A 27,815-nucleotide genomic window follows, 5' to 3' on the forward strand; every position below is an offset into this window, starting at 1 on the left:
CACATTGCAACTAATACATCTTCATTACATTCAACAAAAATACATTAAACTGACCTTCATTACACCTACACATAGAAACAGATTGTGATGCCCTTCCCATCAACATTGCAAGTACAATGATGTTCATTACACATACAATACTAACAACCCCAACCAAAAATTTTGTCCACCTTTCAAGACCCATCACGGCTTTCTGCACAACAACTATCTTCTTATCACTTTCAATTTCAAAACTCTTCACCAACCTCTCATCATTTGCTTTCAACACCTCACAACTAACACTTCGTCAAGTCCCCAATCACTGCACCATCTGAAGTAGTTGCATCCAACATTTTCACTTCCAACCTTATACCTACGACAACCCCATAATTGTTTGCCTCAATTGTTACTGGTTTTTGCAGTCCTCAACACAGACTTCTCTCCACAACGACAAATTAGTGATGCGTCCTTCCTGTTCCAACCTCCATCTCCATGCGAGCTGACGGAGTGAAATTGCTTTCGACAGTCGCTGCAACTGCAAGATGAAAACGAATGCCCCGTAGACATTGTTGCGTCTTGCGTTTTCTCACTTTCCTCTTTTGAACCTTGATCTGCTTTCCAATCTTCAACAACAAACCCTAATTTTTACAATGTTTTAGAAAATGAGTGATTCCAGCTTTTAAAAGGGAAAAACCCCAATTTTAAAAATGTTTGTTTTAAAAAATGCCATGTAAAAGGTCCCTGGAAATAAAAAATGCCACGTATAATACTCAGTTCAAGCCACATCTCAAAAAAAGGCCACGTCAACCGCACAGGGCATCCAAAACTAAACCCCGTTAACTGGATTTAACTGCAGGGGTCGATTTCAATCAAAATTTCAATATCAAGGACCAAATTGGCGAAACCTATAAGACAAGGATCTAATTGGGAAAACCCCACATAAATAGGGACTTCAGAAAGGGTTTAGTCTTTAAATAAAAAGGAAGATTTGAATTGTGAAGTTAGAGGAATATTTTAGGGAACAAGTTCTCTTTATGATGACAGATAACGTAATAAAGGTAGGGTTTCATTTAATTGGAGTTAAAAATCAAAATTTGGATTTTGGGTATTTTTAGGAGTTAATTAGAAATAGGGTTAGTTTTAAAGTTGAATCCTTCAACAGAGACCAAATGAGTTGTTTGCTAAGCGCAAATTATTCTTTTATTCCAAGAAGCTGGTATCTGAATAAACCAAAGAAAGCCCAGGTTCTTTCTCGAACTAGGAACTCTAATTGGAGTCCTACATCGCGTGCCTAGGGGGACTTTTTCCCTTTCCTTTTCTTGATGAACATCAGGGAATCTTTCTGCCCTCTTTTCTCCTTAGGGTTACATTCTGGCTATAGGGAGGAGAATGCAAGCCGACGACGTTCGTGGTGGCTCGCAGTGAATATTTTGTAGTGGTAGAGATAAAATTTATGATAATAAAGAACAAGGGGTGTTGCTCCCTCCACCGCCCCATTCATGTTTTATCCCTCCCTCCACATTTCTATTCTTGTTTTACCCTTCAGTACAATTTTACTTTTAGGATTAATATTTTTTAACTTCTATCCACTTCAATCTCCTACATGAATGCGACGGTCTGGTTTATGCTTAACCAACAAACATTTTTTATTGACAGTTATGTTGTTTCTTTCTCTCTTCGATCTCATCACCCAAACAACATAACCATTTTAATGGTGTACCCATGTTTCTATGTTTCATTTTCTTCTGTCTCTCTCTGTTTTTTATGCTTCTTTCCATTATTGTATCTTTTGAACTTTCTAATTGTTTATCTTACCCACACCAACGTACGAAGAGTTAAGCAATCTCACATAAAAAATGTTGATACATGAGGAAGAAATATATGTTGCAATATGTCAGAAAAAATATTGTGGAGGATAGTTAATTTTATAAAAAGGTTGAAACAATTTATATAATCATTTAAATAAAAAATTAAAATATTAAAAATTTAAAACTTTAAGAGAGGAATTTGATCATTTAAATTTAGAAACTTTTAAATTATAATTAAATAGTAAGAATTTTGAACTTTTAAATTTTTTTAATTAATTCATGTATACATTTTTCATTTTTTTTATTCCGTTATCGTTTTGAAATTAAGATACAAATACTTTAACACATTTTACTAACAATAATGAATATTTCTCTAATGTTAACAATCGATTATGGTTAATTTCCAGATTTATTTTGCAATCATTTTTTTACCAACATTGATAATATATGTTTCCATTGATGTCATTTAGAATTTTTTATCAATGTCAATAAAATTATTTTTTATGATGTTAGTCATATTATCGTTTGGAATCGTTGCACCGCAAACACTCCGCATCATCGCACCACGAAAAGCCACACCACCGAACCACGAAACCAAACGGATATGGAGACATGAATATGTAAAAGAACCAAACAGATATGAAGAAGAGAAGTAAGAGTTGGGAGATGAGAAGAAACGGATCTGATGAGAGTTGGAGGAGTGGGAATCTGGAAAGAAAGAAAGTGAGACTTGGGAGAGTGGGGAGTGGGGCTGCATGAGTGAAAATGGGTGAGTAAAAATAGGTAGAAATTTAGGGTTTCATAATAAAGTAAGTAAATAGGGTTAAAAGTAAAAAAAATGTTACTTCTGTAATTAAAAACAATTTGTAGAGGGTTGGGGAGGTGGAAGGAGAAGGGGTGGTGGTGGAGGGAGCAACACCCAAGAACAAGACAAGAGAATTTAAAATAAATCATGGCTCTAAAATTAAAGTAATGGGAATTAAATTAGTTAATTATGATCATTAATTAATGAAAATATAAATTGTAAAGGGAGAGATAAAAACATTAAATTATAATAATAATTATTATAATTATGGGAAAAAATTTATTATTATTTAGTTAGCAATTAAAGGACAATCAAATTAATTTAAATTAAAATTTGAAAGAGAAATTAATTTGATTCAAAAAGAAAATTAATGGGATTTTAAACTAATTGGGAATTAGATTTTAATGATTAATTAAAGCAATAAATTATTTATTATTTTTGGATATTTAATGATAATTATTCATTTGTGTCAATACTCAATTTGGTCCGGCTAAGTAAAGGTAAAAAAAAGGATAATAATTAATGGTAGGTAAAAAAGATAAAATAATAACTTTAATACATGACACAATATTTTTGAAATATTAGTTTATATGATAATAACTTGAATCAATATTAGGCCAATAATTATAAGCAATAATTAAAATAGTATATTAATATAATTTGCTGCATTAATTGTTTTTAAAGAGGAAAATATGATTCTAAAAATGAACAAATTTTCTAACAATAATTATAATCAATGTCTTGAATATTATTTGATTTCTTTTTTTGGAACCAAGACATTTTCTTTCCCTATTTTGTTTGTTGTCAATTAATTTAAAATTAAGGGCAAGATTATCATAATATTACAATGTGTGTATAAATACGCACCATGTGATAGAAAAAGAGGAGGAGGGAGAGAGACACTTTGAAATATTTGGGTCTCACATGATTTTAACCCCCATACATTCATGCATTAAGCATGGTGCATGAATCATCATAGGAAAAGCATGGCATACCATGCATCGCCAACATTCAACATGAATTCGTGAATTCAATGGAAATCGATTCAACAAGTACATCGGTGAAAAAGTTCAGAATTTAAAAAAAAAAAGAAAGGGATGAACAAGGTCTCACGCGAATTCCCGCCTATATAAAAAGTGTCAATAAATTCAAAGGGGAAAGTCCAGAACTATAAGAGGATCAATTCAAAATATATACATTACTGCAATGCTAGGAAATTTCAACATCTCTAAGAAATTAACGAGGAAATTTACGAGGTTCACGAGGTTTTTGCGCCTCTCCATGTTTACGAGGTTTTTTTTGCCTCTCCAGGTTTACGAGGTTTTTGTGCCTATCTAGGTTTACGAGGTTTTCGCGCCTCTTTAGGTTTACGAGGTTTTTGCGCCTCTCTAGGTTTACGAGGTTTGTGCGCCTCTCCAGGTTTACGAGGTTTTTGCGCCTCTCTAGGTTTACGAGATTTTCGCGCCTCTCTAAGTTTACGAGGGTTTCGCGCCTCTCGAGGTTTACGAGGTTTTTTGCGCCTCTCGAGGTTTACGAGGTTTTCGCGCCTCTCCAGGGTCACGAGGTTCTTGCGAAGTTCATAGGGTTTGACACACCTTCCACAAGTGTCACGACTCTTCAGCAAAATCCACAAGGTTGCTACACTCTCTACCAAGTACGATTCGAGGTAATCTTTTTCCATCTCTTTAGACCCGAACGAAATTACTGTCTTTATCTTTATTTAGCTTTTACTATGATAACACAAAAAAGTCTAAAGTTCATGTTATCTAGCAAAATCTAAATAAATAGGGGCAGCTGTCAACACCCAATTTCGTCTGGGTAAGTAAATGTAAAAAACAAAAATAAAAGGATAATAATTAATGGTGGGTAAAAGGATAAAATAATAACTTTAATACACGACACAATATTTTTGAAATATTAGTTTAATATGGTAATAATTTGAATCAATATTAGGCTAATAATTATAAGCATTAATTAAAATAGTATATTAATATAATTTGCAGCGTCAGTTGTTTTTAAAGAGAAAAATATGATTTTAAAAATGAACAAATTTTCTGACAATAATTATAATCAATGTCTTGAATATTATTTGATTTCTTTTTCTTGGAATCAAGACATTTTCTTTTCCTATTTTTTTCGTTGTCAATTAATTCACAATGAAGGGCAAGATTATCATAAAATTACAATGTGTGTATAAATACGCACCCTATGATAGAAAAAGAAGAGGAGGGAGAGAGACACTATGAAATAATAGAGATAGAAAGAGTACGTGAGAGTATAGAGAAAAGTAACTTCTCACGCTAAAGGGACTCTGCCAACTGTTAACTCTTTGGCAAGCGTACCAAATCGTTCTAAGTAATAAACCGGTAAGACCGGATATCGTATCCCAAGGAACTCGTATGACACTTTACAATCGTATACTTATCTACCTAATTTAGACTAAACAATGTTCCCTCTTAATATGATTTTAGTGCAATGAAATTTAACATCATATATAAGTGATAGATTGAACTTCTTGGAGTTAAAAACACTTGAAAGTTTATTGATTAAATATGATACAATATGGAATGGAGATGTTGGAGAATGATTGTACCTACTACACTCTCTTGCAAATGCACATTACTACTACTTCATTTAATTGCTCATGTCAACCTGCTACATTACTCAAACCCAATCCCTTGGTAGAGAAAGTCTAAACTCACTCATTAAATTCAATTCCCTTGGTAACCTAAAAAGTTCATCTGCATTAAGAATAGTGGTTTAAGACAACTAAAGGGCCAAGCTCTATCCCTAGACACAATTTACTTTAGGTATTTATTCCAGTTCAAGGTTCACACAATACTTCCCAATATCAAGCAAACCTAAGATTCATGCTATGGTTGATCAACTCACAACAAGCTTTAAGAGAAGGAAATAAACACTCACAATAAATGAAAGAAGCTTAATTCATGAAACACAAGTGCATTTACAAGAAAGTTTCGTAGTTACATCATTCCCCAACAAAATGAACTTAGCTCTCGATAGTTATGGAGAGCTTGAGCTTACAATGGAAGAAAATGGAAGAGATGGATACCCAAGGAGGAGGAATGGAGAGTTCCCACTACTCAAAACTAGCTCCTAAAGGTCCAAGAATTGTGTTTCGAGCTTTAGCCGCCAAGAAGATACCACCCTCATTACACGGAAGCCTTAAATAGGTCTAGGGTTCCATGTCAGCAAAAGTCGCGCCCAGCCCCTTTCCTCTAGGGCGCCCAGGCGTGAGGTTTGTGCTGGAGTTGCGTGAAGACTGGCACCCAGCCCCCTGTCTGGGGCGCCCAGGCGCGAGGTATGCGCAAAAACTAGGGCTCAGCCCCCCTTCTAGGGCGCCCGGGCGCGAGGTATGTGCAGAAATTGGGGCTCAGCCCCCCTTCTGGGGCTCCCGGGCGCGAGAAATCTTCCATTCTCCTTTAAAACACTTGCTTTTGTAGCTTTTCCTCAGCTCTCACTCTTGGTAGTTAAAATACTCCTCCAAAGCACGCAAATTGCCTACAACTTGAGGAATTAGTGATGAAAACTCCTATGTATAGCCTAAGATAAAATTATTCACAAAGTTAGATAAAAGAGAGGATTAAACATGTTTCAAGCTTCAAGAGAGTCGATTTGGTAAGAAAATTGCATCACGGATAATGGTAAGAATTACCGTTATCAACAACCCCAAACTTGAAACTTTGCTTGTCCTCAAGCAAAAAGAGTGGAATGACTCAAACAAACAATTCAACTCCAATGATTTAACACTCAAGAAGAGTAGAATTCAATCATGCTTGCTCATCATGGTAAAATTGATTTTTGAGAAAATGAATTTTTGACATAAAAAACATCAACCATGGTGCTCACAATGCAAGAATTACAAGACACTTGCTAGGTTCTATGAGGGACCAACAAGCATGGCAAAAGTGTTCTCCTCACTTACATGGAAGCTTTCCTCTGCAAAGAAACTGTTTCTCTCACTTTCAAAGGTGTATAAGGATGTGTGTATCTCACTCAATCATCACAATATCACACAATTCAACTTTACCTTTCATTTCTACTACAATGAACACATTCACCTATACGTTTGCGTTAGAAGGACTTTCAAGGCTTGTATTTTGGCTGGGCTAAGAAAGAGTTTTGGTTTTTCTACATACAAAGCACATTTAGTTAAGAGAGCATTCAAATTAGCACAAGATAACATAATCCTCTTTTATACTTCAAACAATTGTAACCAATTCTCAATTCTTTTTCTACTTAGTCATCTATTGATTCTTTTTCTTGACCTTGTTCCTTTTTCTTCTTTTTCTTTTCATTTTCATTTTCATTTTTCTCTTGTAACCTCAATCACCCCGAACTTAAACCATTTTCCTGTACCAAAATTAAATGCTCAACTTAACTCAAGGTAAGGGAGTCACAAAATTTTCACATTGATCTTAAGGTTCACAGATGGGATTCACATGGTTACAATAGCTTTTGGGTTCAAAACTTTAGACAAGATGAAATAACAAGACGACCTTGATCATGTGTAACATGCAAGCAAATGATTCACACAGAGAAAATCAGGCACAATCAATTGTGCTTCTAAAGTGATATCGTTCAACAAGAATTATGGGGCACAACATCTCACTAGGTTGCTTCGGGTTCCACATTTGTTTTCAAACACAATGCCATGCACATTGGTCACAAGAAAAGCCAAGCATAATTTCACCTAATCGAGAGCAACCACAATCTAACTTCACATCTCAATCCTATTCTCTCAATATATCACAAAGAAAGAGCAAGCATAAAAGATTTCCAAAATCACATGCAACACTCGATATCAAAGCATTTTCATCAGATTATTCATTCAGCCAAGTTCAAAATTAAAACAACATTAACTAGAAATTAAAAACTAAAATTAAAGCATGATAGAAATTTAAATAGTTTCCACAGTCTGTAATGTCTGATCCCTCAGCCTCAAGAATCACTATCTCCGCTCCCATCATCATTAGACTCATCCTCCTCCTCCCCATCATCAGATTCGTCCTCCTCCTTACCATCATCAGATTCGTCCTCCTCCATTGCCTATGCTCCGGAAGATGTGCCACCTCCTTCGCTCGAGTGGGCTTGGTCCTCAGGCCAAGCTACTCTAGCAGCATAATCTTCAGGAGTCATGAAGCCTGGGTGGGAGGAGGCATACACATGCCTCATCATGTCTGTGTGAGCCAGACCAATCCGGTTAACGACCTCCAACTTAGCATCAAGCAAGGCCATCCTGATATCAAACATGGTGTAAGGATCGTGTGGGCCAGGTGGATGAGGCTGAACAGGCTGGTCCGAATGGTTACGCCTATGGGGCCGAGGAGGCTGGGGGGCAGGAATGGGTTGACCCTCCTCATTGATCAAGCAATATTGCAAGTAATAAGATCGATCAATCATTTTGCGTGTCCTCTCAAAAGGTGGAGTAGAAGTGTCGACCCCAGCAAGCTCACAAAGATGGGAAATCAATGATGGGTGCCCGAGAGGAGCTTTGGAAATTGTAGACTGAGCACAATCATTGATTTCATGGGCAATGATCTGACCTATATTAATCGGCTGGCCCTGGAGGATAAAGGAAAGAATGATGGCTCTGCTAGTGGTGAGGTCAGAAACATGCGAGCACGGAGATATGTTGGCGTGTATGAATGCCACCCAGTATTTGCAGATAGGGGTGAGCAAAGAACCTTAATGTGAGGTGGCTGTCCTTGTCTGTTGCGCTGAAAGTGGCCCCCTGGAACACATAAGGTGCGCTCAACCTCCTGGAAGTCAATTCCCGCAAAATCCGTCTTAAAGGCTTCGACATACTGACATGAAATACTGCTCCCTGGCCACTAAGTGTTGAGGAAAGAGTTGATAGTATCAACGTCAAAAGGGACTTGCCTCCCCCTAACATAACTCATGAAGGGCTCTTCCTCATCAGAATAAATGCGAGCATTGGCGTAAAATTCCCTAACGATTGCAATGTTAGCCAGTTCGGGAAAGATAGTGAGTATGCTCTAATGCCGCTGCCAAACGTCTTCTACAAACTGTGGGGCCTCAAGAGGTAATTGATCAACCACCCTTTCCATAAGTAGCCTGCGGTTTTGGGTCGTATCAAAGTTATTCTGGTGTTTCTTGGAAAGAAAAGTGGGGGGTGGCAGCTTTTGCTTTCTTGTTTGCCCCTTTTTAGTATTAGCAGTTGTGGTTTTAATCCTCTTGGATCTAGATCCAGAGGCCATTTTTGATTCGGAGAAGCAAAGTTGGTTTATGCGATTGGGGCTTTAGAGTGTGGCCGTGAGTGTGCAGAGTGAGTGATGTAGAACGTGGATGACCGTGATAGAGTGGATTGAGTGGGTGAGAATGGGTGAGTGTGAGAGATGAAGTTGATAGGGTTCTGATTTGGGTGGCTTTGTGGAGTTATAGCAACATAATGGCGAGAGGGGGAGTAGCTGCGAGAGAGAAGTTGAGAGAGAGACGCGGTGGGGTGTTTGATTGGCGGTGATAGAGATGGCTGCGAGAGAGAGACGCGCTGGGAGAGTGAGGCGCTATGGGCGCCTGGCTTAGGGTTAGAAAAGGGGGAATGGACTGCTACTGTGCACTAGGCCCAAGTCAGTTTTGGCCTGCAGAGTTGGCGCCGGGCGCCCCTTGGTGGAGGGCGCTGGGCGCGACCTTAGCAGAACACCAGCATAACTCGCGCCTGGGCGCCCCTGGTTAGAGGGGGCTGGGTGTGAGTTATGCAGACTTTAGCAAGTGCAGAATTGGACAACTCACTCTATGATTTTCTGAATTTGACACTTCTTGGCTCTCAAACCAGCCCAGAACACTTTGTTGTCACTATACAAACTTGCTCAAATCCCTAATGAGTGAAATTTAATTCAAGAATGAAATCTAAGTGCACACTTCCAAAGCTTTCATAATTCTCCAACTCAATGCTTTTCTTTGTAATAATTAAAATATACCTAAATTTAGCAAAACATGATAAGACATGCCTAAACAAACTATTATACACCAAAACATTTTATATCATTCCTATTCACAACAAATTACCACAACACTCAACATGACACTAACACACTATTAACCTCACATAAGCTACAAAACACAATAACATGCTTCACAATAACCAAATTACTAAGACATTTTAAAGCAAAATCAAGATACTCAAATCAGACTCAACAACAAAATCAAACAGAAGGAGGGTTAGAAAGCTGGGTTGCCTCCCAGTAAGCGCTTGTTTAACGTCGTTAGCTTGACACCGTTATGCTCAGGGGTCAACCAACTCAACACTGGTGCTGAGGCGTGTCACCTCACCACCCAAGTAATGTTTGAGCCGTTGCCCATTAGCTCGATTGCTCCATGCTGTTTAACATCCTTGATGGTGAATGGACCTGACCATTTTGACTTCAGTTTGCCAGTGAAGAGTTTGAAGCGAGAGTTAAACAAAACCACCTACTGGCCAGGATGAAAGATCTTCTTAACTAGCTTCCTGTCATAATAAAACTTGACTTTCTCCTTGTAGCTTTTGGATGCATCATAGGCATGAAGGCGCATTTCTTCAAGTTCAAGCAGTTGCCTCTTTCTCTTTTCAGCCGACATGGAGGGGTCAAAATTCAAGAACTTTAAAGCCCAATACGCCCGGTGCTCCATTTCCACCGGTAGATGACAAGCCTTCCCATAGACCAATTGGAAAGGAGATAGTCCCACTGGAGTCTTCATGGCAGTTCTATATGCCCAAAGGGCATCATCCAGCTTTTGAGACCAATCCTTTCTCGAGGAAGCGACTGTTTTCTAAATAATCTTCTTTATTTCTCGATTTGAGACTTTAGCTTGGCCATTTGTTTGAGGATGATAAGGTAAGGCCACCTTATGCTTCACTTCATAATGCTTCAACACCTTGACGAGCTGAACATTGCAGAAATGGGATCCTCCATCACTAATGAGGCCCTAGGAACTCCAAACCGGGTAAAGATTTGCCTTTTCAAAAATTTTATGATTGTTGAAGCATCATTCTTCGCGCAAGCTACTGCCTCCACCCATTTGCTCACATAATCAACAGCTACCAGGATATACTCATTGTTGAAAGAAGAAGGAAGAGTCCGACAAAATCTATACCCCAGCAATCAAAGACTTCAACCTCTTGAATGGCCTGCAAAGGCATTTCATGCCTTCTTGAAATACTCCCCATTCTCTAGCATTTGTCACAGTTTCTAGCATGACGTTGAGAATCCTTTAACAGGGTAGGCCAAAAAAATCCATATTGAAGAACTTTTGATGCCGTTCTTTCTCCATTAAAGTGGCCCCCATATGGAGAGTTATGACAGTGCCATAAAATGCCTGCTGCTTCTTCATCAGTGACACAACGCCTTAAAAGGTCGTCATCTCCAATCTTGAACAAGAAGGGGTCATCCCAGATGAATTGTTTTGCATCATGTAAAAATTTCTTCTTTTGATGCCATGATAGATCTTCAGGTATGACTCCTGCTGCCTTGAAATTAGCCATGTCAGCAAACTATGGCCTCTGTTGAATATGCAGGAGAGTCTCAACTGAAAAGGATTCACGGATCTCTTCTTCCTTGCAAGTGACTTCTTCATTAATGAGCCGGGATAGATGATCCGCAATGACATTCTCACTACCCTTCTTGTCATGTATCTCCACATCAAACTCTTGTAGCAATAACACCCATCTAATCAATCTTGGATTGAAATCAGGTTTGGTCAACAAGTATTTGATGGCAGCATGGTCAGTATAGATGATCACCTTAGACCCAATGAGGTAGGGCCTAAATTTCTCCAAGGCATAAATTATGGCAAGGAATTCCTTCTCAGTGGTGGCATAGTTGAGTTGGGCACCGTTCAAGACTTTGCTTGCATAGTAAATGGAGTGAAATACTCTCTCTCTTCTTTGGCCGAGAACAACACCTATGGCATAGTCGCTTGCATCACAAATCAGTTCAAAATCCGGATCCCAATTGGGAGTTATAATCATTGGGGCCGAAATCAACTTATTCTTCAGGATTTCAAATGCCTTCAGGCATTCCTTATTCATTTCAAAGGGTGTGTCCTTTACAAGGAGATTGCTCAAGGGCTTTGCAATCTTGGAGAAGTCTTGAATGAATCTTCTATAGAAGCTAGCATGACCAAGAAAGCTTCGGACGCCCTTAACATTGGTTGGTGGAGGAAGCTTTTCAATAACCTCCACTTTAGCTTTGTCCACTTCAATCCCCTTGGATGATATCTTATGCCCCAAAACAATGCCTTCGGTCACCATGAAGTGGCATTTCTCCCAATTAAGAATGAGATTGGTTTGGATGCATCTTTTCAAGACAGTCTCAAGATTTGCCAAGCATAGATCAAATGAACTTCCAAACACTGACAAGTCCTCCATGAAAACTTCTATACATTTCTCCACAAGGTCTGAGAATATGGCTTGCATGCATCTTTGGAAACTGGCTGGGGCATTACAAAGCCTGAATGACATCTTTCTGTATGCAAATATACCGAAGGGGCATGTGAAAGCTGTCTTCTCTTGATCTTTAGGATCCACAACTATCTGATTATAACCAGAATACCCATCCAAGAAGCAGTAAAAGGCATGTCCTGCCAATCTCTCTAGCATCTGATCCATGAAGGGGAGAAGAAAGTGATCTTTCCTAGTGGCCTTATTTAGCTCTCGATAGTCGATGCACATTCTCCAACCGGTGACAGTTCTCGTAGGGATGAGTTCATTTTTCTCATTACAAACTACTGTCATGCCACCCTTCTTGGGCACTACTTGCACCGGACTCACCCAAGTGCTATCAGAAATTGGATAAATAATTCCGGCCTAAAGAAGCTTTAGCACCTCTTTTCTCACCTCCTCTTTCATGATGGGCCGTCTTTGAGGTTGGGCCACAAGTTTGAAATCCTCTTCCATAAAGATTCTATGCATGCAATAAGTAGGACTTATCCCCTTCAAATCAGAGATAGACCATCCCACAGCTCCTTTGTTGCTTTTTAGGACCTCTATCAGCTTCTTTTCTTCATCAGATGATAAGGAGCTACTAATAATTACTGGTTTGCTGTTACCCTCTTCTAGAAAAACATACTTTAAGTGAGAGGGTAACATCTTCAACTCCAACTTCTTCTCTTCAACCATGGCATCAGTCTTTAGGTCTTATATCTTCATTTCTTGAGTTGGAATCTCCTTGAGTACATCAAGATCCGTCAAACATTCTTCAAGAATTCTCTCTTCTTCCTCATTGAGTGATTCATGAGCATCAATGAGGGTCTTCATAAGAGGGGATGAAATATGTATCTCCCTTTCCACCTTCATGCAAGCTTCATCAAGCACATTAACTTGAAAACACTCTCCCTCATCATTGGAGTGGGACATGGCTTCAAAGACATTAAAATTCACCTCTTCATCTTGCACCCTCACCTTGAGCTTACATCATCAACATCAATAAGCACTCTTGCCATCTTCATAAACGACCTTCCAAGAATGAGGGGTACATCCACATCTGCCTCCATTTCCATGATAACGAAATCCACCGGGAACACAAATTTATCAACTCTAACAAGAACATCCTCCACCACACCATGTGGATACTTGATGGATCTGTCAGCCAATTGTAGAGTCATCCGAGTGGGCTTAAGTTCTAGCTCTCCAATCTTCTTGAATAAGGAAAGAGGCATTAAATTGATGCTAGCACCCAAGTCAATCAAAGCTTTCCCAATAGCTAGCTTCCCTATAGTGCAAGGGATGGTGAAGCTATCCGGATCCTTGAATTTTGGAGGGATGAGCATCTGGATAATGGCATTGCAGTTGCCTTGTACTTCAATGGTCTCTTCCTCAATGTATTTCCACTTTTTAGTGAGGAGTTCCTTCATGAATTTTGCATAGGCCGGCATTTGTTGTAGTGCTTCTGAGAAGGGTATTTTTATCTCCAATTGCTTGAAGATATCCATAAACCGCCCAAATTGCTTCTCCTTCTCCTTTCTTGAGTATATTTGTGGATAGGGAAGAGGCTTCTCAACTTCTTTTTCTTTTCTTTTTCTTCTCTCATCCTCCTCATCTTTCTTTTTCTCTTCTCCGACACTATCTTTTTCTTTTCCCTCATTCTTTTCTTCTCTCTCATTCTCAATTTTTTTCTCATTTTCATCTTTTCTTTCAGCATCCTCTTTTAAGTTCTTTTTCTCTCCACTCATTAACACCTTACCACTTCTTGTGGTGATCACCTTGCATTCTTCCTTTAGGTTAGCCTTCGTATTGGCTCCAAAATTCCTTTCAGACTTCTCTTCTAGCTTCTTGGCAAGTTGGCCAACTTGAATCTCCAAATTTCTGATGGAGGCTTCGGTAGTTTTGTGGTTGGTTATGGACACTTGCATGAATTGTTGGAGAGTGTCCTCCAATTTAAAGGTCCTGTCTGATAGAGAAGGGTGTGGTTGGTATTGTTGTTGTGGTGGTCTGTTTGAGGGTCCAGCTTGTCCTTGGCCCATGCTTGGGTGCGGTCTCCACCCTTGGTTATAGTGACTTTGTCGGTTTTGATTGCCCATATAGTTAACATCTTCTTGGGTATTGACCTGCATAGCACACTGACCATTTGTATGTTCTTCACCACACAACTCACACCCTTGATGTTGGGCATGTGACACATTTTGGAGCTCTTTTGGCAACTGAGAGAGTTTGTTCATGAGAGCTTCAAGCTGTTGAGCCATTATCTTGTTTTGAGCTAACAAGGCTTCCTGAGATTGTAGTTGAAAAACACCTTTTTGTTGAGCCCTTTCATTCTGCAATTCATTGTCATTTGCAGCCATGTTTTCTATTAGCTCATGGGCTTCTTCTGGTGTCTTCCATCGGATATTTCCTCTGGTCGAGGCATCCAACATCAATTTGGTTTGAGATCTCAATCCTCCCAAAAACATAGTTAGGACTGTAGGCTCATCAAACCCATGAGTGAGTGTCTTTCTCAATATCCCTTTGAATCTATCGCAAGCTTGGCTCAAAGTCTCACTAACATCCTGCTGAAAAGATGAGATATCCTGTTTCCCTTTGTTGACTTTGGACTGTGAGAAGTATTTGTTGAGGAATTTGGCCACCACATCCTCCCATGCAGTGAAGCTATTTTAAGGGAAAGAATTCAGCCACACCTTAGCATTGCCTCCCAAGGAGAATGGAAACAGGTTGAGCCTTACAGCTTCATCCGGCACATCATGAATCTTCACAGTATTGCATATTTCCAGAAAAGTGGCCAGATGATTATATTGATTCTCGTGTGATAGGCCATTAAACTCATTACTCTGCACCAGATGGATGAGAGCATGCTTCATTTCCTTGTTCATGGCATTGACCCGTGGCCGAGCAATGCTATTAAAGTGGAGAGGTCCTAAGAAAGTGGAGTAGTCCTCCAAGGTGCGCCTAGCTTGTCTATCACCGTTACCATGCAAATTGTCAGCCATATCCCCCATTTCCTGATCAGTTGTAGGAAAGATGGGTTGCTCCGGAATCACAGGTATGGGAGAAATTTCTCTTGAGGCCCTATTCTCTCTCTTCTTCTTCTGCTATTGTTTCTTTGGGCGGTCTTTTCAACTTCAGGATTTAAGAGAAGAGGTTCAGATGATGATGTGCTTCTAGTACGGATTTTTCCCTACATCCACTAAAGACAACAGTACTAGAGCACCAAGTTAGCCTCAAAAATAATAAAGACAAAAATTATTCACAATAAAAAGAATATAAGAATAAAGCCTAAATTGGTTAAAAATTTCACAAGAATAAAGTGTTAACGCCAAGTTCCCCAGTAGCGGCGCTAAAAACTTGTTAACTCTTTGACAAGCGTACCAAATCGTTCTAAGTAATAAACTGGTAAGACCAGATATCGTATCCCAAGGAACTCGTATGACACTTTACAATCGTATACTTATCTAACTAATTTAGACTAAACAATGTTCCCTCTTAATATGATTTTAGTGCAATGAAATTTAACATCATATATAAGTGATAGATTGAACTTCTTGGAGTTAAAAACACTTGAAAGTTTATTGATTAAATATGATACAATATGGAATGGAGATGTTGGAGAATGATTGTACCTACTCCACTCTCATGGAAATGCACATTACTACTACTTCATTTAATTGCTCATGTCAACCTGCTACATTAATCAAACCCAATCCCTTGGTAGAGAGAGTCTAGACTCACTCATTAAATTCCAATCCCTTGGTAACCTAAAAAGTTCATCTGCATTAAGAATAGTGGTTTAAGACAACTAAAGGGCCAAGCTCTATCCCTAGACACAATTTACTTTAGGTATTTATTCCAGTTCAAGGTTCACACAATACTTCCCAATATCAAGCAAACCTAAGATTCATGCTATGGTTGATCAAGTCACAACAAGCTTTAAGAGAAGGAAATAAACACTCACAATAAATGAAAGAAGCTTAATTCATGAAACACAAGTGCATTTACAAGAAAGTTTCGTAGTTACATCATTCCCCAACAAAATGAACTTAGCTCTCCATAGTTATGGAGAGCTTGAGCTTACAATGGAAGAAAATGGAAGAGATGGAGACCCAAGGAGGAAGAATGGAGAGTTCCCACTGCTCAAAACCAGCTCCTAGAGGTCCAAGAATGGTGTTTCGATCTTTAGCCGCCAAGAAGATACCACCCTCATTGCACGGAAGCCTTAAATAGGTCTAGGGTTCCATGTCAGCAAAAGTCGCGCCCAGCCCCCTTCTTCTGGGGCGCCTAGGCGCGAGGTCTGTGCTGGAGTTGCGTGAAGACTAGCGCCCAGCCCCTTGTCTAGGGAGCCCAAGCGTGAGGTATGCGCAAAAACTGGGGCTCAACCCCCTTTTGGAGCGCCCGGGTGCGAGAAATCTTCCATGCTCCTTCAAAACACTTGCTTTTGTAGCTTTTCCTCAGCTCTCACTCTTGGTAGTTAAAATACTCCTCCAAAGCACGCAAATTGCCTACAACTTGAGGAATTAGTGATGAAAACTCCTATGTATAACCTAAGCTAAACTTATTCACAAAGTTAGATAAAAGAGAGGATTAAACATGTTTCAAGCTTCAAGAGAGTCGATTTGGTATGAAAATTGCATCACAGATAATGGTAAGAATTACTGTTATCAGCAACCGAAACTATCAAGGAAGAACTAGGGGAGTATTGAAAGCTGAAAAGGTATGTCATCTCTGTACCCTTCTTTTTTTTTTCTTTTCGTTGAAGGTCTTTCTAAAGGTATTGTTTTTTACTACACACCAATAATGTTTTTTCATAAAAAGAATATATTCTCTCGTTTCTTTTGGTATTGGTTATATCTCCCGCATAACGTGATATATATTTATTTTATTTAAAAATAAATAATAAATAAACAACTTCAAAATAAATAAAGAAATATTTCTTATCACGTATTTTCCTATAAAAAAATAATAATAAGTCATAAAATAAATTTTATAAGTAGTAGTCATCATATGGCCGATTTTATTCCTTTTTTCCCCATCATTTTCAAAATAAAAGAATTTCTTCAAAATAAAAAAAAAAAACAATGTCAATCCTAATCGAGTTAACTTTTCACAAATCCAAAATAATCTATAATAATTTTCAAACAAACTCACAAGCCTTTTTGTAGATAAAGAACTACGTGATCCATGATTGTCCATCATAAATGGATATACGTAGGAGCAAGATCAATCCTTGTCGGGTTCATAAAACAAAAAAATATTTTTTGTTTCTTAATAGTTTCTTTATATTATTTTTTTAGGGAAAATTAAACATTTTGAAAAACCACATCAACTTTATACATTTAACTAAAGGTACTACCTTTGGGCAGGCGCGATAGGGTGCTAACACCTTCCTTACGCGTAACCGATTTCCGAACCTAAAATCTAGTTTTCATAGACCATGTCTTATTTTATGGATTTTCATAGTTTTTCCATAATAAATTATGTTGGCGACTCCCAAAATCTTTTCTCAAACCCGTTTTGTTTTCGGCTCGCCGTCCCATCGCGATCCCGATTGCGACAATTTGTTTTATTTATTTATTGTTGAATGGAATATGTGAGAAGTTCATATTGAGGATATTGAGTTTTGAATAAGCTTTAGATACTGATGAATGAATAAAGTTAAGTATAATATGAGAATATTGGTTGTGTTTAGGAATATGATAAACTTTGACTGATAATTTAAACGAGTAAATGTTTGAATGTATCTTAGTATGATTGATTCTTGTTACTGTAAAGTTATGGTATTGCAGAGACTCATGGTTTTATTTAGGATGAATAATTCATGATGAGGTTATTTCTAATAGAGGTATATATGATGATGATTCTTAGTGACAATGTGTTTGGAGATGATGTTGATAAGGATGACTTTGATGATAACCATGATATAGTTAATGATGATGTTGGTAATGATCATGGTGTATAAATGATTATGTTAGTAGGATAACACTACAGATGATTGATTTCTTATTAAGTTGTCTTTACTTCCTATATATAGATTCTACTGTTATTGGTTGTGCTATGGTAGCTTACCCATATTTGTGTGTGTTTGTGGTTGTGTATGTTTGTGGTTGTGTGTGTCTTGCAATGATCTTATAACCTTTGGTTATACAGGAGCAAATGTTGCAGATGCTCCAAATGCTTGATAGAGACACGAGAGTAGGAAAAAAACTTGTGTTATTTAAAGTTTTGTGTTATAAATGTTAGAGATAATATAATTGAATTTACTTTATTTCGTTTTTATTATACTAAATTCAATATTATATAAATGGTTTTCTACAATGGTATTATGATTTTAAAAATTTTAAATTTCACTCGTAATCGGGACATCCCAAAATTTAGGGATGTTACATAAGTAATTTTGTTTCTCTCCAAAATTTAATTTGTATATCAATTTTTATTAATATTTTTATTAAAATTGATATTAAATATTTTTAACAAGATTAAATTTATTTATATTTATCTTTAATTAATTATATAAAATTAATTATGCTATTTAAATAAACCTATAAGAGTTTAAAAAAAATAGTGACATGACACACTAGTGTGGATTTTTCAAATGATGTGGCTTAGTGAACCAATTATAGATGTAAAATTTTACTTTTCTAAAAAATAATTGAAGAAAATTTTCGGAGAAATGGTAATTAATGGTAATTTCTTCTTCATGATCTTCCACATTAATTAAAAGTTTTACAAAATTTTATCCACTTTTTATTTTAAGAAAATGAAACTCCATGTCATTAATTTATTGACTGTTTTTTTTAATTATGCCTAAAAGTGTTTAGGAGAGTTGAAATCGTTTAACATGGTTATGGCAATTTCTTGTAATGATTTGTTTTGCCTTTCAATGACCTCATTTTGATGTGGAGTCCTTGGAGTTGAAAAGTTGTGTTTATGCCAGAGTTTTCACAAAAGTTTTGAAAATGTTCATTATCAAATTCTCCTCCATGATTATTTCGAATAACGATAATTTTAAAACTCTTTACATTTTCTATCCTTTTATAGAGTTTACAAAAGACTTCAAATGCCTCATCCTTGTGGGTTAAGAATAGGACCCCATGTCCATCTTAAAAAGTCATCAACTACTACAAGTCTATAACATTTACTACTCATAGATGTAGTTCTCGTTGGTCAAATAAATCTATATGAAGCAACTCAAGAGGTTTTCCAATTGAAATAATTTTTTTTCATTCAAAAGACTCTTTAATCTATTTTCTTTTCATGCAAGCACTACAAAAGATTGTAATTTTTAATGATACTTTTAGCAAGCCTCTCACAAGGTCACGGTGTTGCAACTTAGATATTAATCTCATACTTGCATGTCCACAAGTATTATGCCATGATATTGGTTCAGGAATTAGATCGAACACTTGGTGGGAGGTGTTTTGGAGAGTTTTGTCAATGAAAATGAACCAAATTGAACTCGAATGCAAAACACAGATTCAAAACGGTTGGCCACTAGCTCAATTACAATGCTTCCAATCATAGATTAACAACAATTACACAATACTCTAACCCCTAATCAAACATGAATTAACCAACTAAGCAAAGACTAATCATGCTTTCATAAAAGTGAATTAAGCAAACGCAATGCTCCAATTTAATCATTTCCATGCTGTCATAGATTAAGCAAATGCGGTTTAATCGACTAAGCGAAGATTAAATACAATTAAGCAACTAAGCGTGTACCCAATTGCAAGCATAGAACATAATTAAATCTGGAGTAAGGTTAAAACAACAAAATCACCATGATAGACGAATAATCTCAAGGAAAACGTTGCAATTTCACTAAGACCAACCAAACATGAATTGAGCTTCCATCAAATACAAGTTCAAATTAGAAAGGAAATTAAAGTATGAAAACGAATTTGGAAACAAAGTTACAAGCAAGCAACGAAATTAAAATTGTCATTCAAAAACAAAATTAATTCGATACAAGCACTAGTAGAAAAATTACATTTTATAACAAACCTATTATAACGGACAAAAATTATCCATCATAATAGGGAGATATTATAACGTAGTTTTTTAAATCAGTTATAATATGAGACGCGGTGGCAAATTTGTAAATAAGTTTAAGACATATTATAACGTAGTTCTGAAAATCAGTTATAATATGAAAAGCGGTGGCAAACTTGTAAATAAGTTGAAAACCTATTATTGATGTATTATAACGGACTCTTAGAAATCAGTTATAGTATCTCAGGATCCCTCTCACTCTCGTTCCTCTTTTCACGCTCCCTCTCACTCTCATTCCTCTTTTCACGTTCCCTCTCACTCTCATTCCTCTCTTCCTCTTCGTCTCATTTCTCTCTTTACGTTTTCTCTCAGTCTCATTGCGTTCGTCTGATTCCTCTCTTTCCTCTCACTCTCATTCCTCTCACGCTCCGCTGCCTCTTTCCGCTCACGCAGCTCCGCTGCCTCTTTCCGCTCACACAGCTCCGCTGCCTCTTTCCGCTCACGCAGCTCCGCTGCCTCTTTCCGCTCACGCAGCTCCGCTGCCTCTTTCTGCTCACGTAGCTCCGCTGCCTCTTCCTCGAATTCTCTGAAGTCTAACCAAGTAGGTTTTATGTTTTTCCCTAATTTGTTATGTTTTTCTTCTATTAATTTCACTAATTTCTTAGATTGGTGGGGATTGTGTTTCGTTTGGTGGAGAAATTAGCGACGTTAACACGAGAGAGGTGGAGGAGGGAGCCTTATCCACAGCGGGGATTGGAGAATTTTGAAGGTAATTATAGTTCACATTCTTCTCTGTAACACTTTTCCCCTCTTTTTATCCTGTTAATTTAGTTTTCATTGATTCTTGAAGAACAAAAAATCGTGTTTTAAGTCTCGTGTGTATTGGGCATAGTAATGTTGAACTGTATTCTTCCATTATCTCTGCTACTCTTTCTCTCAACTGCCCATGCTTAAATCAATTTGCTCACTCCATATTGATTTTTTCTATGGACTATTTCTCTCAACTACCGCTGCACGATTGGCCTGTCTCTTTCTTCCTAAATCCCCTTCTCCCCAGGGTACAACCCCCATCCCCCACAAACTCCTCATCCAACTTTATCTTCATACATTACTTTTCTGTATCTTTGTTCCTATATGAATCTATATAATATTAACAAGGAAACAGATGAATTTTGATTAAATTTTATACACTCTCCATTTAGTGTTATAATAATTTGTACGTATTTTTATTTGATGAGCTTTGTCTTCACGATTTTCTTAAACCTTAGAACAATTTGACATAATAATTTGTTCAAGAAAGGTTGTCTCTGGAGAAGGATGTGAGCAGTTTGTATCAAGAAAAATCGAAGAAAATATAATTATTGAAAAAAACCAAGATACAAAAAAAAATTAATAAAAGAAAAGTTTGAGAAATAAATAAAAAGATTTCTACTTTTATGAAGAAATGAAAGGAAGTGGGAAATATTACTTTGAAATAAAAATAAAAAAGGTTTTCTACTGTTGTTGGAGTATAAGTTCTTTCTTTCTTTTCCTACTTAGCTATTTATTCTTCATAGTTGAGGGGACATTAATGTAAGATTTTTATTTCAGTTTATTTTAGCCTTTTTTTATTCATATATGACTCTAGAGATTTCTTTTGTTCCCTTTAGATTAAATTTATCAGGAAAACTTCTTTTCGTATGTGTGTGCTTTCACAAAATTCTCTGTGATTAATTTAATAACTAATGTGTTTGATAAGTTAGGTGAGATGTGACAGTGGTTTAGTTTAACACCAATGGTGCCTATAATATGCACAAAAGTAATGGAACAAATTGCACAGAGCTTTCCTTTGAATTTGTTCCTTTGAAGAAGAATGGGAAAACAGAGGAGTCTATATATATATAGGTTGTGTGATGATACTTTGAAGTAAAGTCTGTTGGGAGTGTTATTGCAGGGCACACTGAGTAGTAGTAGTAGTCTTCAAGTATATTTTTCTTGCTGCCTTTACATCAAAGCATAATACTAAGTCATATGCCTTTGATTATTAATATATAAATGTGGCATAAGATTGTGTATGGAAGAGTTCCTTTTACAGGAGCAGGAGAACCTTCACATGTAGAATGATTTTTTATACGCCAAGAATACTTTTATTTTCATGAAGATAGCTAAAGTGATTGCATATTATTTAGTTATAACTAATATTTATTATATGAAAAGTCGGCTTCAAGTATGGTAGTCTTGGATTTTGCTTTGAGCATAAACTTGGTTATGATAAGCTTCTTTATTATGTAAAAATATACTTTTACCCACATAATTCTTTTTTATTTATTTAAATTTTTATATATTTCACTTTTTTTAAAAAAAATAATTACAAAAATTCACTCTTTATAATTTTTTTACTCTTATTAAATATAAATGTGTGATAATCTATTATTATTTTTATTTTTTAAGACTCATAACGGTTATGATGTTAAACTTGTTCGATACAATTTGATCATTCTTCAAAGTAATGGAACAAATTTTAAAATATCTTTTTAGAAAATAAAATAAATCTTTTAGTATTTTCGAAATTTAGAATATAGTATTTAAAAGCTAAAAACATGCTTTTATTCAAATTTAAAGAATAAAATATATTTTAACATTTAGAAGATAAAATATGTGGTGATGGTTAATGATTGATGTGTGAATAATAGGAGGTAGGTGGTATGTATGATTATGTGCGTATGATAGCATTCCTATATATTGTCTTTAATTTATTGTCTTTTAGGAATAAGAGTAGTATGAGGGTCATTGAGAATGAACACAACACAAAAAAATAATCTTAGAGGTTTTCATAAACGTTATTAAATAACATTTATAGTGTTTTTGAGTTGTAGCGGTCTACAAAGCCTAACGTTGTTAAATAAACGTTAAAGTATCACCACTTTCTTGGTTTCAGTTCATTGGCACAGAACGTTAGTATGGACCGAAGTTGGATAAAATCTAAACGAACAACCGAAGAATATGAGAGAGGAGTGGAACAATTTATTGAGTTTGCTACGAGGAATGTAGCAAATAATAATGGAAGATTTTATTGTCCATGTGTGAATTGCTTGAACGAGCGGAGACTACCCATTGCAGTAATACGAGAGCATGTTTTGTGTGATGGGTTCCTAAGGAGCTACACCAAGTGGACATGGCATGGTGAATTAGTAGAAGTGCCAATAGCACATGTGTCTCAAACTGAAGCAGAAGAAGTGGATTTGGTTATGGAAGATGGTTTGGAGCAAATGATTCGTGATGTTGGAGATGATGTCTTTGCACGATCACATATGTATCAAACTTTGTGTAGTGATGCAAAAATGCCTTTGTATTCAGGGTGCATTAAGTACACTAAATTGTCGGCAATATTAAAACTATTTAATGTGAAGGCAAGAAATGGGTGGAGTGATAAGAGTTTCACCGAATTGCTTGAGTTAGTGAGTGACATTCTTCCTGAAGGTAATACGATGCCAACATCTAATTATGATGCGAAGAAGATATTATGTCCAATGGGTATGGAGTATAAAAAGATTCATGCTTGTCCGAACGATTGTGTGTTGTACAGGAAGGAATATGAAAAGTTACATCACTGTCCACATTGTGGGTTATCAAGATACAAGCAAAAAGATGGTGACTTCGAAGATGATGTGAGGAAGGGTGTTCCAGCAAAGGTGTTGTGGTATCTTCCCATAATTCCAAGGTTTAAAAGATTATTTGCTAATGTCAAAGATGCAAAACTCATTAGATGGCATGTAGATGAACGTAAAAGAGATGGTCAAATAAGACATCCAGCTGATTGTAGTCAATGGCAGACAATAAATTCAATGTTTCCATATTTTGGAAATGATCCAAGAAACCTTAGACTTGGACTTGCTACAGATGGAATGAACCCGTACGGTAACTTGAGTAGTAGACATAGCTCATGGCCTGTCATGTTAGTGATCTACAACTTACCGCCTTGGTTGTGCATGAAACGTAAATACGTCATGTTATCTTTAATGGTTTCTGGTCCACGACAACCAGGAAACGACATTGATGTTTATTTAAGCCCGCTAGTTGAAGATTTGAAAATGTTGTGGGAGGAAGGCGTTGATGTGTTCGACGGGTACGCAGGCTCCACTTTTAAGTTGCATGCCATGTTATTTTGTACAATCAATGACTTTCCAGCATATGGTAATTTGAGTGGGTATAGCACAAAGGGTCATAAAGCATGCCCTATATGTGAAGAAGGCACATGTCACCATCAACTTAAGCATGGAAAGAAAACGGTTTACATTGGACATCGAAGATTTCTTAGTGCAAACCATCCTTTTCGTAAATTAAAAAAAGCATTTAATGGATGTCAAGAAAATGAAATAGCTCCAACGCCTTTAAGTGGATTAGAAGTATATGAACGTGTAAAGGACATAAATGTTGTGCTTGGCAAGACAAAAAAGCAAGCCACAACTACAAACATATGGAAGAAAAGATCAATCTTCTTTGATCTCCCATATTGGAGGATGCTTGATGTGAGACATTGTATAGATGTCATGCATGTAGAGAAAAATGTGTGTGATAGTATTATTGGAACACTCCTTAATATTCAAGGCAAGACAAAAGATGGTATGAAGAGTCGCTTGGACTTGGTTGAAATGGGAATAAGAGAACAATTAGCTCCACAATCTCATGGCAAACGAACATACTTGCCTCCAGCATGTCACACATTATCTAAACAAGAAAAGAGAAGTTTCTGTGAGTTTTTACATGGTGTGAAAGTTCCGTATGGTTACTCTTCCAATGTGAAACGACTTGTATCTATGAAGGATTTAAAATTACTTGGGTTAAAATCTCATGATTGTCATGTTTTAATGCAACAACTCCTACCAGTGGCGATTCGAGGAATATTGCCTAAGAATATTAGATATGCATTAACTAGATTATGCTTCTTTTTTAATGCCATTTGTAGTAAAGTTTTTGAGCCTGCATGGTTGGACTATTTGGAGAATGAGGCTAAAGTTATATTATGTGAGTTGGAAATGTATTTCCCTCCATCATTTTTTGATATCATGGTTCACTTGATTGTACATTTAGTAAGGGAAATTAGACTTTGTGGACCTGTGTTCTTGCGATGGATGTACCCAATTGAGCGATACATGAAGATATTGAAAAGGTACGTCAAGAACCAATATCGTCCTGAAGCATCAATTGTTGAAAGATATATTGCAGAGGAAGCTATTGAGTTTTGTACATAATACATATCAGAAATTGAAGCTATAGGGGTACCTAAAACTCGCCACCATGGAAGAATTGCTGGTAAAGGTACTCGAAGTGCAAAAGTGGTGACATTGGCACGACATGAAGTTATCCAAGCACATTTTTATATCTTGAATAACACTAACATTGTCCAACCCTACCTAAGTGCTCACAAAGACATTGTAAAGAGAGATAATCCACGGATGCCTGAGAAGTGGTTGATTAATGAGCATAACAAGACTTTCTTAAGGTGGTTCAAAGAAAAAGTTCAAATTGATAATACAAGTTGTGATACATTGAAATGGTTAGCATGTGAGCCAAACTTTGATGTCATATGTTGGAGTGGATATGATATTAATAATTGTTCATTTTATACAAAATCTGAAGATGATAAAAGTACTATGCAAAATAGTGGAGTTATGGTTGTGGCTGAATCAATGCATTTTTCTAGCTCAAAGGATAAACATCCTATTATGGCTTCAATGTGTTACTTTGGTGTAATTGAAGATATATGGATGATTGATTATACAAGTTTTAGAGTTCCTGTTTTTAAATGTAAATGGGTTGATAGTAATAATGGTGTTAAAACTGATGATTTGGGTTTTACCTTAGTTGATTTACATAAGGCCAAATATACTGATGAGCCATTCATCATGGCATCTCAAGCAAAACAAGTTTTTTATGTCAATGATCCTTCTAACAAAAGATGGTCAATTGTGCTCCAAGGAAGAACTACACATGGTAGTCATCCAAATGACGGTTCAACACTTGATATTTATGAGACACCATCTTTCTCCACAAATATACCAACATTGGATGTTGATACCGAAGTTGATGATGTCCATGCCACACGTGATGACCATCATGAAGGGTTATGGGAGAATATTCCAACATAGTGGAGAAGGTTTTTGCTTTCTTTCCCTTGCTTTGTTGTCTCACCAGCTTTTGTCAATTTTGTTACTTCTTTCTCTGTTGGAAACAAGGAATTATCCAACTTTCTATTTCTTTTTACTGTTTATGTTGTCACCAATTTATAAATGATTCATTGTATATAATTACCCCATAGCTTTATTAATTTTTCATGATTAATTGTATATAATGTGGTTAAAGGCTTTATCAGTTGTCATTTTCTGGATCAAGATTTAGTTATATCTTCCTCAGTAGTTTGCTTAATCTTTATCCCAACATCATTAAAAAATTGCTAAATTTCTTTATTTTGAGTATGATAGGCCTTCCAAATTAACAAGTATTATGTTCAAACCTGAGATATAGATAAAATCAGAATTTCTATTTGTGCTTCAATATATTCAACTTTATTCACAAATCCAGGTCACCTAGTAAAGGATTGAACCTTTCACATCTTCTCTCACAAATCCAGGTCTTACTATTTGAGATGCTGCCATTGTTGATGCTGCCATTACGAGACTTGAAGAAACGTGTACCTTGTTGATGCTGCCATTGTTGTTGCAAGAAATCTGTGACCTTTTTGAAATTTAACACCAGTTTTTAATAGGTGAGTTCAATGCTCTTTTGTCAACGTTTTTCTACAACTTCTACAACTTCACTGCTCATATAATATAGGACACATTTATGGTCTTTCACTTTCAGATTGGGAACGAAACTCACCATTATTTACTTGATAATATTATTTCCAAAAGAGAGAAAGTAAGAGGGTTGATGCTTGTCTATTAATCTGTGCTGATCTAGTCAATAATCTGGACTTTAGGTTGTTTGTCTACTCTTTTCTTACTTCACTATGTTTGTTTGTTTCTTTTGTTGTTTGAGATCCTAGATGGAGTGCTAATGTTAACTAAATGGCTTCAACAACTCAAAAGGGGGAATAATTTGGTTGTGAAGCCAAGATTATTTGAAAAATCTTCCTCTTTTGAAAGTGTTTTATATATACATACTGGATTGGAGGTGATATTAAGGGCTGCCTATAGTACAATTTCACCTTCTTAAATCACAAATTTATAATTCTTGAAGGAGTTGTTTAATTCATACAAGTTTACAAGTGTCTAAAGCCATTGATCTATATTCAAATTCTGCTCTGGAACATGATATCTTCTGCTGGATCTTCTGTCAATGAAGTAACTAAGAATGCAATAAATAACTAATTGGGTATGTGAGAGACCAATACTGTGAAGTTACTTTCGAGGGCAAGCTACTTTGTGTGGAGAAGGGAATGAATTAGAAATGCTAAGTAACATGAAAAAATAACATGAAAAAGCAATTCAATATATTTTGCGTTTGTAAGTCATAATTTATCACTAGTGATGTTATAACTCCCTATAAATTCTGAAAAACCAATGCTTCGTTTTAGCCATTTTTCTTACTTTTCCTTATTTTCTTAAGGTTCTGTTGCTTTGCCTTAGTATACCAAATCCAGGTTTCCATGCATCAGAATCGTAGGGTGATATAGACACCCATTGCTGATTACATTACTGCAGATTAGTCATCACAAGTGGTATGAGTGCATCTATGCTACAGATAATAGAATCAGGACCAAAATTGATAAAACAGTGATTGAACTCTAATAAAATCTAGTGTACGG

General features: G+C 36.5%; 1 protein-coding gene across 1 annotated transcript; it reads left to right on the top strand.

Annotated features, from left to right (window-relative positions):
• Positions 1–22,968: 22,968 nt before the first annotated feature.
• On the top strand, positions 22,969–25,260 carry LOC128193902 (uncharacterized). The gene is made up of 2 exons (XM_052868093.1): positions 22,969–23,462; positions 23,595–25,260. The coding sequence occupies exons 1-2, from the start codon at positions 22,969–22,971 to the stop codon at positions 25,258–25,260; spliced, it is 2,160 nt and encodes a 719-aa protein (XP_052724053.1).
• Positions 25,261–27,815: the final 2,555 nt, after the last annotated feature.

The sequence above is a fragment of the Vigna angularis genome, chromosome 9 (genome assembly GCF_016808095.1).
Source record: "Vigna angularis cultivar LongXiaoDou No.4 chromosome 9, ASM1680809v1, whole genome shotgun sequence".
Lineage (NCBI taxonomy): Eukaryota > Viridiplantae > Streptophyta > Magnoliopsida > Fabales > Fabaceae > Vigna > Vigna angularis.